Raw genomic sequence first — 14387 nt, 5'->3', positions numbered from 1 at the left:
TTTATAAATACAAAATTTCTAAAAGTTGAAAATATATATGTAAAAAATTTAAAAAAATTTTTACAAAAAAACTCTTAAGCCCAAAACCATATTTTTTTACAAGATTTTCTTCCTTATTTTATTAAATCCAGTAAAATAAAAAAGATTTCTCATGCTTGATGGAAGCCAAAAATAAATAAATAAACAAAAACTTGATTGAAGAAAAAAAAAGCAACTAAAAGTTTTAATTACCTATTTCAAATTTCTTATGCTTTCGTTAATGTTTAGTTTCATCTTTATTGCACATACTTTCAACTAAAAAATACATAAAAATTTATTTAATTTTTACTTTCTTCTACTTTAGTGAATACTCATTTTCACATCTTCTATTCTTTTGTATCTCCTTATAGTGTATAAAATTTTGATCACTCATTTCCCCATCCCCTTAACTATTACAAACTTTTTTGTTTGAAGATCTTATTGTTTAATACTCTAAGAAGCTTTAATATTTAAGTTACTAGGTTTAACAATTTATGTGTTTTGAACTTTTAATATAAAGTTTTGAATTCTAATCAAGGACTTCATGGGTTTTGAAATTTTAAAAAAAATAATGTGTTAAATTTATGAGAGGAAATAAAATATAAAAGTGAAATTTTAATTTAAAATAAAACGCCAAAGCCATCATCATGTCTCCAGAGGTGGAGAAGTAGCAAAAGGAGCTCGTTGTCTTCATCTTCTTCTTCGTCGCTAAAGAGAAACCCAAAATTGTAAGATTTTGTTTACTGTAAATATGTTGTTTCTTTAGTTTGATTGTATTTCAATAGTAATAAAACTATGATTTTATTGAAACGAGTGCTTTTAAAATTGCACTAGAGAGTGTCTTCAACAAGTAAGGTTAGTGTCTCATTGCATTAAATAGTTTTCATCAAATGAGAAATTTTACTGAAAATAGAAATGTTTCTCATTATTGAAAGAGAGTTCAATTTTTAAATAAAAAGAAAACACCATGATTCACCAAAAAAGAGCTTTAAGTTTTGACTTTAATAAATTTTGATTTAATTTTGTTTTAATAAAAATCTAGATTTGATTTCTTAAGGGAAAAAAAAAGATAACAAAAATCTATAGTAGATTTATTTTAAAATATATATATTTTTACTGTAATTTTTATTGTAATTTTTAAAAAATTTAAAAAATATTTTTAGAATTATGATTAATTTTTTTTTAAAAAAGTACTTATAGTTAAATGGCTAATTTAGTAATTAACTATTTAAATTAGCGTGCCACGTCATCCTCTTAATGGTAGTTAATAGACAAGTGATCAAAATGTAACATATTGATAATGTTAGTGACTATTATATAACTTTTGAAAGTTGGATTACTGAAATGTAATTTGAAACAAAGTTTAGGGAAAATTGGTATAGTTTACGTTAAATTTTTTGTGTTCTATCCAAATTTTTTAGAGCTCTTTTGCAAGTGACTTAAAAGAATTAGCTCTTTTCTTATTTTAATACCTTACATGTGTTAGTCGGTAAGTTATAAAAGACTAAAAATAAATTTTTCTTAGAGTTAAGATTATTGACAGATTTTGTAAATACTTGGTGTAAAATTTATTGAATTTTTTTAAGAATTAGAATTGCAATGAAAAATGTTGTAGACACTGAGGGCTAAATTTGTTGAGTTTTTACATAATTTTCAACATAATTTTTTAATAATTTTTTAATAATTTATATTTATTTTAAAGATTTTTATAATTTTTAAGAATTAGTGTTAAGAAAATTTTTTAAAAAATCAAAACAATATTTTAGATATGGTTCAGAGACCAAATTAGTAATTAATCATTTAAATTAATGTTCCACATATCTTTTAAGAGACAAAAATTTAGCGGAGGAGCTATTTTGCACATTTTAAAATATATAAGAGTTAATTTATTGATTTTTTTAATAGAGGATCAAAATACAATCTGCCCTAAAATATAGGGACTTCTCTAATACTTTTACCGATATTCAACTCTCCTTACTTAAATAAAAAAAAAATTATTCAAAACAAAGGTATTACTTTCCTCTTTTTTTTCTCTCTATTTTCATTCAATCTAAACGTACGGTTAAATTTAGGCTTTTATTATTATTATTAATTGCTCTTATAAACCGATTATTATCATAACTATGACACTAATTTAAAATAAATTAATAAATGTTTAAATAAATGATTTTTAGGGTAATTATTTAATAAATTAAAAAAAATTAAATGTTAAAAGAAAATTCTAAAAAGATAGTTATATTAAAAAATGTATGAACTTATCTTGAAAAAATTAAATATTGTTTTAAAGGAATGTATAATATATTATTATTAACAAAAAAAAAGGAAAGTATAATATTTAAAAAATTATATAAAAAATAAACTATTATCATATAAAAATGTATTAATAAAAATAAATATTTAAAAGCTTGACTTATTTAGTAATAATTTATTTTAAATAAATAAAAATTTAAAAGACATAAGTATATTTATTATATTTACATTTATTCTCATTTATATTTTAATAATATGAATTGATGTGATTTAACTTATTAGATTATATAGCTTGATGGTCAGAATGTTCATCACCTCAAATATAGTCTGAGTTCGAGTCATATAGTCTGAGTTTGAGTAATCCTAATCGTATTTATTGTTCAGACTTTATTCTATTGCTATAATTGGAAAAAAAAAAATCTCTCTGGTGACATTAAATTAACCAAATGCTCAGCCCACGGTCAGCACCCAACACCCTTTAAGCACATCAGCAAAATTCGGCATTCACATTCTTGCATACCATGTGTGCAAAATACAAAATAGTTCCCTCACCCCCACCCCCACCCCACGCAAATACGAAGCTGGATCTTCAATATGCCAGACTGGCAACCGTTAGAAATTTAGAATCCAACGTGAGACAGATCCGCTGGCCTTTTTATTCTTCGATACCCAACAATATTTCTTTTTTAAATCAACGGCTGATATCATCTCCCACGATTTATCTACACTTAATTTATACCCCCAAAATCCTGTCCCTTTTCTTTCTCAGTCTTCTCTTTGCTTCACTAAAATATACAAACCTTGTTCTTCTATTTTAGCTGCTCTTCACATTGAGAAGCTAGCTTTTTGGTGTGTTTGCTTAGCTTCAATCCACATTTTCTTTGGTTGGTTCTGCTTCCTTTCTTTCTTTCTTTTTAATTTTCTTATTGGCTTTTTATTTTTGTGTTTTTCTTTAATCTCTAGATCTGCTGTAATTTATTTTCTCTTTTCTTCTGAATTCTGGGTTTTCATTGATGGTTCAGTTAAGTACATTGTGTTGTTATGCTGGTTGGGTGCTTAAAAAAATTGGGGTAATAGGAACATAAGTGCTTGATTTACTAATTTTTTTAGTAGCACTGTTTCTTTTTCTTTTTTCCCTTTTCCTGCAAATTTCTGATTGATGGCTGAGAAATGATGTAACCGAATCTTTATTTAGTATTTTATAATTTGAACAACTTCTTTAAAAAATTAATTTGTCGTTCGTTCCTGTGGGAATCTGATTCATGCTTTTTATCCTCGGGTGTTGAGGGTCGAAATGTGTTTGAAAATTGGAAATTTGAGGTTAAGTAATGGTACAAATTCCATGGAGTAGCTTGACATAAGTGGAATCTTGTGTCATCCTCACTCTTTTTGTTATTCTTCAAACAAAAATTACTAATTTATTAATCCTTTGCTAAACATATTTTTTCTTTAATGCAGTTGCGAAGATGGTTGCACACAAATTCACCGTTGATTTGAATAAACCCCTTGTCTTCCAGGTGCCAAGATCATACGTTTGATTTTGGTTTATCTTGTGGAACAAGCATGTGTGGTGACAGGACAGCTATGGTGTAACTGGTTTTCAGTTCACTAATATAGTTTCTTATGTGATTAAAATAGCGACATATAGATATGTTTGTGAAATTTTTTATTGCTTCGTTAGTCCTGTATTTCTTTTGTTTATTTCCTTGATTTGATTTCTTGGTGGTGTTAATTAGACACTAACTTCTTGTTCTGTTTCTTTCATTGATTTCATTGCTTCCTTTTTTGCAGTTTAAATACTCTTTAGCAATGTTAGGCATGAGGGAGATTGATATTTTTCTAGTTGAAAACTATTGATTTTGACTGTTTTATGATCTACGACAGGTTGGTCACCTTGGAGAAAGTTATCAGGAGTGGGTTCATCAGCCTATTGTGAGCAAGGAAGGTCCTAGGTTCTTTGAGAGTGATTTTTGGGAGGTATTTATAAACATTGTGAAATATTTTATGAAGCATTACTGATGCAATTTGTTGTAAGTGCGTGCTAATGCATCTTTGGCTTGTTTTACTTAAAACAGTTCTTGACTCGCACTGCCTGGTGGGCAATTCCAACCATATGGCTGCCTGTTGTTTGCTGGTGCATTTCAATGTCCGTACGTATGGGGCATACACTTTCCCAAATCGCTTTAATGGTTGCTTTTGGCATTTTTGTGTGGACATTTGTGGAATATGTTTTACACCGATTCCTTTTCCACATTGAAACTAAGAGTTATTGGTTAGTTCCTTCTGTTCTTGGTTCACAACTCTTGTAGAAAACATCAAATGCATATTTTACTTTTGTATTGCAAATTTTATTGCCTTTTCTGCGCATATTAGCCTTCATAGTATTCTAAAAAGATGTAATAATTCATTGGGGACTTTGATATAGGGGAAACACCATACACTATCTTCTTCATGGCTGCCACCACAAGCACCCTATGGACGGCCTGAGGCTTGTTTTTCCACCTGCTGCAGCTGCTATATTATGCATACCGGTGTGTTATTTTTACTTCAATTCTTGTTGATATATTACATGATGATGCTAGTTAGGTCTCCCATTCGAGTAGATGACAGCTGAGTTTTGATAATAGTTTGTGTCTAATGTCTTTTACATGGTAATTTTGTTTCCTGTTATTCTGTAAAATCCTTCAAAACCTTGAACTGTGAAAGTTTGCATCAAAAGCATTTTATTGCATGTGCAATTCATGTATCTTTGAATTATTCTGTTTACTTGCGTTCCACTTATTGTTTAGCGGTGTCTTTACCAGTTCTGGAACCTGATTAAGCTTTGCGCCACTCCGTCCACTACTCCTGCTTTGTTTGGAGGAGGTTTACTTGGGTATGTTATGTATGATGTCACCCATTACTACCTACACCATGGTCAGCCCACCAACCAAGTTCCTAAAAGCCTTAAGGTAAGAAACTTATGTTTTAACGAGTCGCAGGCAACTTTTCTTGCTGGTTAAACACATTATCTAGAGCAGGCTGTCGCTATAAATTTTCAGCCCCATGGATTTAATGAAAGCAGATTTTAAACCTTATCAAAGTAGTAGTTAACACTTGTGTCACAAGTGTTCCGTAGCTTGATTTGATCCTTTTTATTGCAGAAATATCACCTGAACCATCACTTTAGGATCCAAAATAAGGGCTTTGGGATCACTTCAGCGTTTTGGGACAGAGTTTTTGGAACCCTTCCTCAAACAAAGGCAGCTGACAAGGCTAGATGATTTAGTAAGCTAGTATGATAGCAAACATTGATTGGTTGCAACCTGTGAGGACCAAGCCCAGGTCTGGGTCTATTTCCAGGTGAAGGTATTGAACAATATTTACATGTGCTTGTATTTTATTTTTGTAGTGTTTTGGGGTTGGCGTCTTATATTCCTCTAATCTCCCTATCTATATAATGAGTTGTTTGTGTAAATGCATTTTCAATTATTTGAGGAGTAGAGCTTCCAGAAGCACTTCTTTGTTCTTTAACACTTTGAAAATCCCAATTATTTTGTAGGAAACTGATTGTAGTGTTAAAAATCCATTGTTATTATATTTCGTATGGGTGACCACTCTCTGGAAAAATTATTTAGGAAACGGTTTCTATCCCGAATCTTATCATTAAGAGCTGCATTCGATTCAATATTTGTCTCCATTAAACATTTAACCCTTAAGGATACTTTGGCGTAAATTTTTTTTTTTTTTGCACATTGGTCTCAACCTTTAAATTTTAATCATACTTTTCTTTCAACGAAACAAGTTTTATAGGGCATATTTTTACTTTTATTTTTTATGTGATTAGTTTTTTTTATGAACTTTTTAAAAATTTTATTAATTTTAAAAAAAGTTTGAAGGTTGAATGTCAAATGATTTAAAAATATATAAACTATGCCTGAAATATATAAATAAATATTAAATTTAAATATCCAAATTCGTTATTTAAGTAAATAAAATAGATTTGAATTACAAACTTTGATATTAAACAGTATTCAAGCGAAATTCTAATGCAAAATACAAAAGCCAACATCCAAAAGTTCATATATGAATCTCAGTTCAACGGAAATCCCATGTGTAACATTTTGAAATAGGGTTTAGGAGTTTGAACCAGTGAATCGTTATTGACTATTAAAGGACCTAGATCGATTGGTTAACAAAGTTAGGGATTGAATTGTGAAAAGGGTGAAAGTAGGAGTAGTTGTATAGTTATTTGAGAAGAGCTGAGGAAACAGTTTACTTCCTTAAAATAGAGTCATGCACGACCTCTTCTCATTAGGAGACCCGTACGTCCTAAACTACCCTAGTTACATAGGAATTAAAACTGTGCCAATGAAGGTTTTTAACCTTTATAAATACTAAAACCCTTCTATTAGCCAAACCTTCATTCTTTCTCCCTGTTTTTTGTTGAGGTGCTGCAAATAAAAAACTAAGTCTGCTTTTCTTAAGGATTCAAGGTAAGACTCTGTTTCTACGTTGTGCTAGGTGATTAGAAGTAACTTTAGGGCCTTTTAAGTAAATTCGCAACAAAGGAAACTAGGTTCGCTATAAGACCAGAATGTACGAACCTAGGTTTGCTTGTGTTATTGAATGAGTTTAAATGTGCTTTAACTGTTAATGATATGTGTGTAAAATGTTTGTGAAGTTGCGAGCTTGGTAAAGCCATCTACAAGTAAAGAAAATGAAAGACAAAGCTTGTTTAAAGCTTTCAGCAAACTGGTGAGTGTTCAGGAATCGCCACTTGTATGTGCGAACCATAGAGTTAATCAAGAGCTTAGGCTTTTACCCTAAGTTTTGAAGAGTAAGCATTCTCTAAAACTTTATTTTATGATTGTGTTTAAATGTGTGATTATTTGAACAGTGATATACGAGCTCAATACTGCTAGCTATATATATTTGCGAGCTTTACGAATTGTGAGCTCTATGTGATTATATGTTTTGCGAGCTTTATGTGTTTATAAAAGTTTTGAAACTAAAATCTTTTAAGATCTGTTGGATATAATGACATGCTATAGGATTATTAGTACTCATCTTTGTGTTTTGTGATTTGGGTGAGAGGCTTTAGGACAGAATAGGAAGAATAAGGGAATGTCAAGCTAAGCTCTATCCAATGAGACATGCTAGTGTGATGGAGAGTGTTAGCTTAATACTACACTTCTGAGTTATGTTAGACCTTTTAAGCAAAGTGATTAAGTTATAAGGAGATTCGTTTATCCAACAGCAAAGAATACGCGAATAAGAACTAGCTTTCCAAATTATCATGTTTTATTGTTTTATATTAATTAATAGTGCGCAACCGGGAACTAGACTTTATGTAACTTTGGCGAACCTGGTTCGCAGATAGAAACTAAAATAAGCTCTTACTTAACTTATGTTTTTGTGCGTGTTAAGTGGTTTTTCTGTTCATTCACTAAGCTGTAAACTCATAGTCTTTGTAACCTTTCAGATAAGTAGCGTTGGGTGAGAGCACACCACGAAGTCAGAAATTTGACATATTTTCCTAAGTACTCGGAATGGTTGATTTTTGGAAGAATAAGGCAATATGGACCAAAGTTATCCTAGAATTTAAGTCGTATTTTATTATCTCCTAGAAATGCTTTATGTAACTACAAATTCTTAATGATTACTCGTGCTAAAACTTAGGTATATGGATGATATGTTTTCTTAAAAGTTCTTGCTCATGTTTAATGAATTTACATTCGTGTATAAATCAAAATTTAAAAAATTTAAGTGGTATTCACATGCTACCATAATGTGCAAGCCCAGCTTGTCTAACCCGAAGGGTTCGTGAGGACCCTTGAAATGGGACAATTCAGAGTAGGGGGTTTGCCATATATTTAGAGTAGTCATAGCTCACCAAAATCCATACGCAAGACTCTTTGAGGAGAGTTCACTCGACCTATTACTTTCCAAGTCCTAAATCGCGACCCAAAGAGTGATGATGAGGAACAGTACGCAAGGGCTATTCTTAGCTTTCCTATTTTAGAGCAAAACATTGCTGTGAGGTAACATACTGATAACCTAGTGTGCGAACCTTAAGAATGCAATCCTCGAATCTTTCATACCTTAATCCATGGCTTAAAATTTTCCATTTTATGATGACATATAAACCCATTAATATACGATGTGTTTGAGGTTCATTGGTGTTGATCGGAGAGTCACTCTGGTGGTTAATGTGACACCCTGCATTCGGGTCAGACTGTCCAGGTTTAGGGTGTTACATTTAATGTTATCAAAGTCATGTTTGGTTAATTTTTTAGGTTCACCAGGCTCGATAGGTTTGACAGGTGGGTTCGCTAGTTGTTTGATTGTTTTGCAAACCCTACCATGCGAACTTTCTATTATGCGAGCCATAAATAAATTTACGGGAAATTGTTTGGAATAGAATTGGGAACACATTGCCTTTATTAGCATGTTCTTTTAAGTCATGCCAAGGATTGCTTCTCGCTACTCACCTACGTAGTTGTTTTGTGTAATTAGAAATTACAAGATGCTTATGGGATGAGTTAACATTAGTGTGAACCATGCCAACGAGGGTGTGAGCAGCGATAATGAAACTGCAAACCCTCTAGAGGGTGACTGGACTTCGACACCACTTGTGCGACCTCGTAGGGCAAATGTTCTGGATAGAAGTGTCGAACCGTTCGTACAAGCCATGATCGGGGCTTTCCAACGTGTTGCTAGTACTAATACTACCCCAGCCAATCGAGGGTTGCCCTTAGAGCATCAACAAGCCCTGGGTGGGAATGAGTTTAGTGGTATCATAGGAGCTAATCCTACAAAGGTAGAGTATTGGCTCTAGGGTGTTAAGAAGATCCTTGAGCAAATAACTTGTACAGAGAAGGAAAAGCTTAGATGTATTGTGTCATTACTCACTGGTAAAACCCATCGTTGATGGAACACTGTGAAGCAAGGAACTGCTATGGATCGTTTGACTTGGAACTTCTTCCTTGAAACATTTAAGAAGAACTTCATAGGTGAACAATACATGGAAGCTCGCAAGCGAGAATTTATTAATCTGGTGCAAGGCAATATGTCAATAGTTGAGTACGAGGCAGAATTTGTGTGACTTAGCCAATAAGTAGCTGAAATGGTCTTTGTGGAAAGGGATCGCTGCAAAAGGTTTCACTTTTGATTGCATCGCAACATCCAGATTTATCTGGTAGCACATAATAGGGCGAACTTCGATGAGTTGGTTGAAAAAGCAAAGGTTGTCGAGGAGATTTGAACAGAGGCTCTGCAACTTGTAACGGGGTCAGGGAAAGGAATGGTTGGACGGTCTGGACAAACGACCAAAGAGATTGCAAATCACGTAACTTTAGCAGAAATGTAAAATACAGTTTCTGATCAAACCAGTCATGAGAGCAAAGTAATATTGTGGTTGGTACTGGAGGCTCACCCAGACCGTCTTGTTGTTCGTTCTATGAACATTGCGAATGCAGGTTTCCTGGAGGATGCCAAAAATTGACTAGGGATGTTTTAAGTGTCGATCCAAAGAACATATGTTAAGGGACTGCCTAGAACGAAAAGAGAGGTCGCAAACTCAGAGCTCAACCCTCACCCTAGTACGACTAGAGGCTCGCAGTTGAGGTTGAGGTAAAGGTGGTGATACAAGACAGGCTAGGTAGCGAACCTTAGTGCACATAGTTGCCACTCAAGTTAAGACATGAGGGCTTGCATGAGTATATGTTGTTAGGGAACCATAGGATCAGGGAGTGACCGATGTTTCACAAGTACTTTCATTTTGTAACCATCTTGTTGTTCTCTTTGATTGATTCTGGTTCTACATACTCGTACATTTTGAGCGAACTAGCCTGTGAGTTTGGAATTCCAGTAGGAATCATAGATATAGGTATGTCTGTCATTAGTTTGTTTGGTGAGAGTGTTCAAGCCAATAAAGTGTACTTATAACACTTTGCTCGGCAAAGTCCCTGTGACTAAATCTAGCCTAAAGAAGAGAGGGTTTGGGAATAGGCCCTAACTAAGTAAAGTGTTAGATTTGACTAAATGTTCGAAGTCTGTAGGCACTCCTAAAGACAAAGCTTTTTCCACATGAACGTCGGTAGAAAACGGATTGGCAAGATTCTACCCACCTTTGGCGAAGCTATAAGAGGAACAACTCCTGTAGCAATGGTGAAAAATCATGCTTTAGAAAATAAGAAACTTTTGATAGGCGGTATGTGCCAAGTTTTTCTAAGCTACGAACTTAGTTACATTCCAACGAGTGGTTCGGAACAAACCATGAAATGGGTTCACATGCACCTAAATATGCGTGCGGATGGATTGTCATGTACGTTTCTCTACAATTGTAAGCCACTCATATGGTTGAATGGTTAGAATTGTGACAAGTGTCAAGTTATCATAAGGGCAATGGTTGTATAAATCTAGGCTATCAAGGTCATCCTTATCCTTCTTCAATAAGTATTTCGGCTTAGGTCTATGAAGAACCAGAATAGATCCTTTAAGTTGAAGGTAGGAGCTAGATCTAAGCCTAGAGATGCCCCTGTAAAGGTAAGGTTCACAACCTTACATGTTATGCTACCAAATAGCAGATCTGTTTAGCTTGATAAAGTAAGCATAGTAAGGTTTTGTTATGAGATTCGAGTATTCAAAGTGGAAAGAAGAATGACACAAATTTATTGATCTTGATGAGTTTTTGTGATCTATCATTTACGGGCTTGTAATGGCCTCCACCTGACTCGATCAATTGGATCTGAGTATTTGGGTGTTACACCCAAAGACTGACATACTTAGTCTCTTACTTCACTTTCCTATGCAACTATTTGACTAATAAAATTTCTAAGTCTTTATAACTGAAATACCTCATTTCACTTATTGAGTATAACTTCTTGTATAGTGTAAAATCACATTTACAATCTGAATAATATAACTATTACTTTCGCCTTGCTTCTATCACTATATAGAGTATTACATTTTATGCGCAGACTTTAACTTCGCCATAAGGCTTTTCTTATAAACTTATGTGTTATTGTTACTTATAACTAATCGTATGACTCTCTTAGCTTTTCCTTTGGCATAGATCGTAACTCCACAATAACTTTTTCTTCCCTGTATGTATATCAGAACATATTGTCGCTCCTATTGCGTAGCCTTGGAATTGTCTCTCATCTCCATTATTTCTAACAAATCCTACAATCAGAGACGACTATAATAAATTCACGAGAACTTAGTGAGGCATTATCATACATTTATTCATCATTTCATATTAAGTATAAACATTGCACTTCACTTTATAGAACCAGTCAGGTACTTATCTAACTCAGCAAAACATGCATTAAATCTCTATATACCTTGTACTCCTTAATATTCTATAAACATTATTACCTTAGTTAGTATCATTTGACTTACAGGTTTGTACTGGTAACTCACTTTCCATTTCACCTTCCTACTGGTGGTCAAGGCAGATTTCGTCCGCTTCTCATGATCATGCATTTCTTGTCATTCTTTTGTTGTCTTAAGCTAGATAGTTATGATTCTCTTCAACATCCACCACTTTGGCATCGCTATTAGATCTTTGTCCTGTGGTCATTTCACAGACAACGCCACTAAGGCATATTCTTTACTACAAATGTCTTCCCTTATCTTTGGAAGCTACAAACACATGCTTGATCAATAAATAGCCACAAAGGCGTCCAGGTACTTTCAATAGACTTTGCCACGAAGGTTGTAATATCCCTAAATCAGGTCTAGTAGTTTCGAGAATATTTTTGGGTATTGAGGGTGAATAGGAATTTATTGGGTTAATAGTAATTTTTTAAATTTAACTTAGGAGGTCAATTTTATCTAAAATCGATTAAATACTAATCTGGAAAAATAAAAAATATATTTTTAGAAAATTAATTTTAAAGTAATTAAATAATTATTAGTGAAAATAATTAATTTGGGTCGAAAAAGAATTTTAAAATAATTTTTATTGGGGGTTAATTTAAGTTGAATTTAAATATTAATTAAATTGGATTTAATTGTAAAATAAGGGAAATTTTGGAGTATTTATTTGGAAAATAAACCTTTAAATTCAGAATTTTGGAGGGAAAAGATCAATTGGTAAAGTAAGGGAAATGTGGGAGTGGCCATTGGACAAATTTCCCAATTTTTAAATTTCTAGTGGGTTGTTTCAGTTTTGAACATAATGCATCTAGCCTACTTTTCACACCATTTACATCAAATTAGAGAGCTATAAAATTTGTTTTCTTTGCATGGTTTTAAAGATCTATCATCAAAGAATAGATTCAACAAATTTCCTTATCAAAATACTCTTTTTTTATTAGAAATTATTCACAAAAGTAGCAAAAAATATTCTGAATTTTCTCAAGATTCTTGAATTAAGATTTTCAATGAAAGGATTTAGAACGAATCAAAGGAGGGCTGGAGTGGTCGATTTTGTGAGGAATCGAGTTTTTGACTTGATGATACAAATCCGGTAAGCTCCGAATCTTGAAGAGGATGAGCTAATTGAAATTAAAGCTTGGATTTTCTTGGTTGATCACTTGGTTGTGGTTGAATTAGTTGTGTAGTGAGTGTTATTAAAAGGTGATTTGGTAAATTGACCCTCACTTATGCTTAATTGGATGATTAATTATTGGTTGCAAATATTTAATTAAGTTTTGGTTGGTTAATTTTGCAAGATTATTGATTTATGTTTAAGTAATGAAATTTTTGTTAAGTGTTGGTAAGTGAGCATATAGTGATTTTATGTGCTTGATTTGATTGATTATAATAGTGAACTAAGCAAGTATGTTGGAGTTTTTGGTTCATGGTATGTTGATATTTCAATTGATAAATGAACATTGATAATAGGTAATTGATATGATAGATTTAATTTGATGTTAAAATGGCTATGTTACATGATTCACATATGCATTTTGGCACTTTAAATTGAGCACATTATTGACTGAAATTATTTTATGATTGATTGATTATATTGACATTATAACATGGTGGATCCATTAGATATAGTTAGCATGCCATAGGATTTGAGTACTCACCACATTGATATGTTATTTGTGAGCAATGAGGCTCTAGGTGGATTGATTTGGAGTAGATAAAGGAGTGTTGAGCTTGTGTTTCCACTCAACAGGACTGATTTGAGATGATATAAGGGAGCGTGTGACCTTGGCCCGCTCAATCCGGGATTGATTCTGATTCTAATTGGGAGTAAGAGCATCCGTTTATCTGATGTATGATCACCCGACTAAGCCATGATTGTATACCAATATAAATGTATGAAATGTTATATGCTAAATTGATGATTATATGCCATGATTAATTATGATTTTTGATACATGGTTGAGCATATGACATTGAACTATTATGGATTGATATTGTGATTGAAAATTTGTATTTGATTGGTTTCAATTTAAGAATGATTTGGGTGCTAATTTACTCGTTGTTTTATTAACATTCACTGAGCTTTTAAGCTCACACCCTCATATTCGTGCAGTTAACCGACGAGATTGAGGAGCTGAGGAGCCGAGCAAGAGAATTCCGAGAGATTACAACTTGGTAGAGATTTAGTTACACATTTTAGAGATGTTAATTGGGCATTATGGAACTTCAGGTGTTTAGTTTAATTTTTGTTGTAATTGGACTTGGACATTGGACATTTTTTATTTTGGATGGTTTTATAATATCATATATGCATGTTTGAGTTTAATTATTGAATAATTTACGGTGTATTGTTGCTTGATAACACGGTGATTAATAACACAGTGTGTGAGGCATGATGTTTACACTAACTATTGTTTAAATAAAGCTTCTATAGAGTGGTTTACTAGCGACTAAGGTACGCCACTTGTTTGAAGAAACCGATAAGTGATATGCATGAAATTGAATGTTTAATTCTATTTAATTGAGGCTTAATTGTTGTTAATAAATTCAATTGAATGTGTATGAATATATATAATATTTAATTGTAGCTAAATCAGGTTTAATTGGCCATTAAAATACTCAAAATCGAATTTAAAATCGAATTGTTTGCACCAAAAAAATGTAGTGGGCTGTTGGGGGTTTGAATTCTGGTCTTTTTAAATTGGTTCTCTAGTCCGTTTAAATTACAAATTAGTCCTGTAACTTGATAAGTC

At 32.6% G+C, this 14387-nt stretch overlaps 1 protein-coding gene across 12 annotated transcripts; it reads left to right on the top strand.

The window, feature by feature from the left end:
- The first annotated feature begins 2850 nt into the window (after positions 1 to 2850).
- On the top strand, positions 2851 to 14042 carry LOC107951058 (dihydroceramide fatty acyl 2-hydroxylase FAH1). 12 transcript variants are annotated; one of them, XR_005906063.1, is made up of 9 exons: positions 2989 to 3152; positions 3727 to 3785; positions 4153 to 4245; positions 4344 to 4540; positions 4694 to 4799; positions 5073 to 5219; positions 5412 to 5616; positions 6932 to 7087; positions 7733 to 7947. XR_005906063.1 is itself a non-coding variant. In XM_016885958.2 (7 exons), the coding sequence occupies exons 2-7, from the start codon at positions 3735 to 3737 to the stop codon at positions 5529 to 5531; spliced, it is 714 nt and encodes a 237-aa protein (XP_016741447.1). In that variant the 5' UTR covers positions 2851 to 3152; positions 3727 to 3734; the 3' UTR covers positions 5532 to 5847. The 12 variants fall into 12 exon arrangements, 4 of the variants coding, with proteins under 4 accessions (XP_016741447.1, XP_016741449.1, XP_016741446.1 ...); XR_005906069.1 differs by lacking the exons at positions 6932 to 7087; positions 7733 to 7947 and adding an exon at positions 13748 to 14042 and having other exon boundaries at positions 2982 to 3152; positions 3727 to 3855; positions 5058 to 5219; XR_001698297.2 differs by lacking the exons at positions 6932 to 7087; positions 7733 to 7947 and adding an exon at positions 13748 to 14042 and having other exon boundaries at positions 2984 to 3152; positions 5058 to 5219.
- Positions 14043 to 14387: the final 345 nt, after the last annotated feature.

This window comes from Gossypium hirsutum, chromosome A02 (assembly GCF_007990345.1).
Source record: "Gossypium hirsutum isolate 1008001.06 chromosome A02, Gossypium_hirsutum_v2.1, whole genome shotgun sequence".
Lineage (NCBI taxonomy): Eukaryota > Viridiplantae > Streptophyta > Magnoliopsida > Malvales > Malvaceae > Gossypium > Gossypium hirsutum.
Note: the sequence above shows the minus strand (reverse complement) of the source record. Positions and strands in the feature narration are given on the sequence as shown.

Bases quoted from the DNA above. Each gene is read 5' to 3' on its own strand.
- LOC107951058 (XM_016885957.2), top strand. From the start codon at position 3,735: ATGGTTGCACACAAATTCACCGTTGATTTGAATAAACCCCTTGTCTTC. The intron at 3,786-4,152 runs GTGCCAAGATCA...GATCTACGACAG, and splicing joins ATAAACCCCTTGTCTTCCAG to GTTGGTCACCTTGGAGAAAG. The intron at 4,800-5,057 runs GTGTGTTATTTT...CTTATTGTTTAG, and splicing joins CTGCTATATTATGCATACCG to CGGTGTCTTTACCAGTTCTG.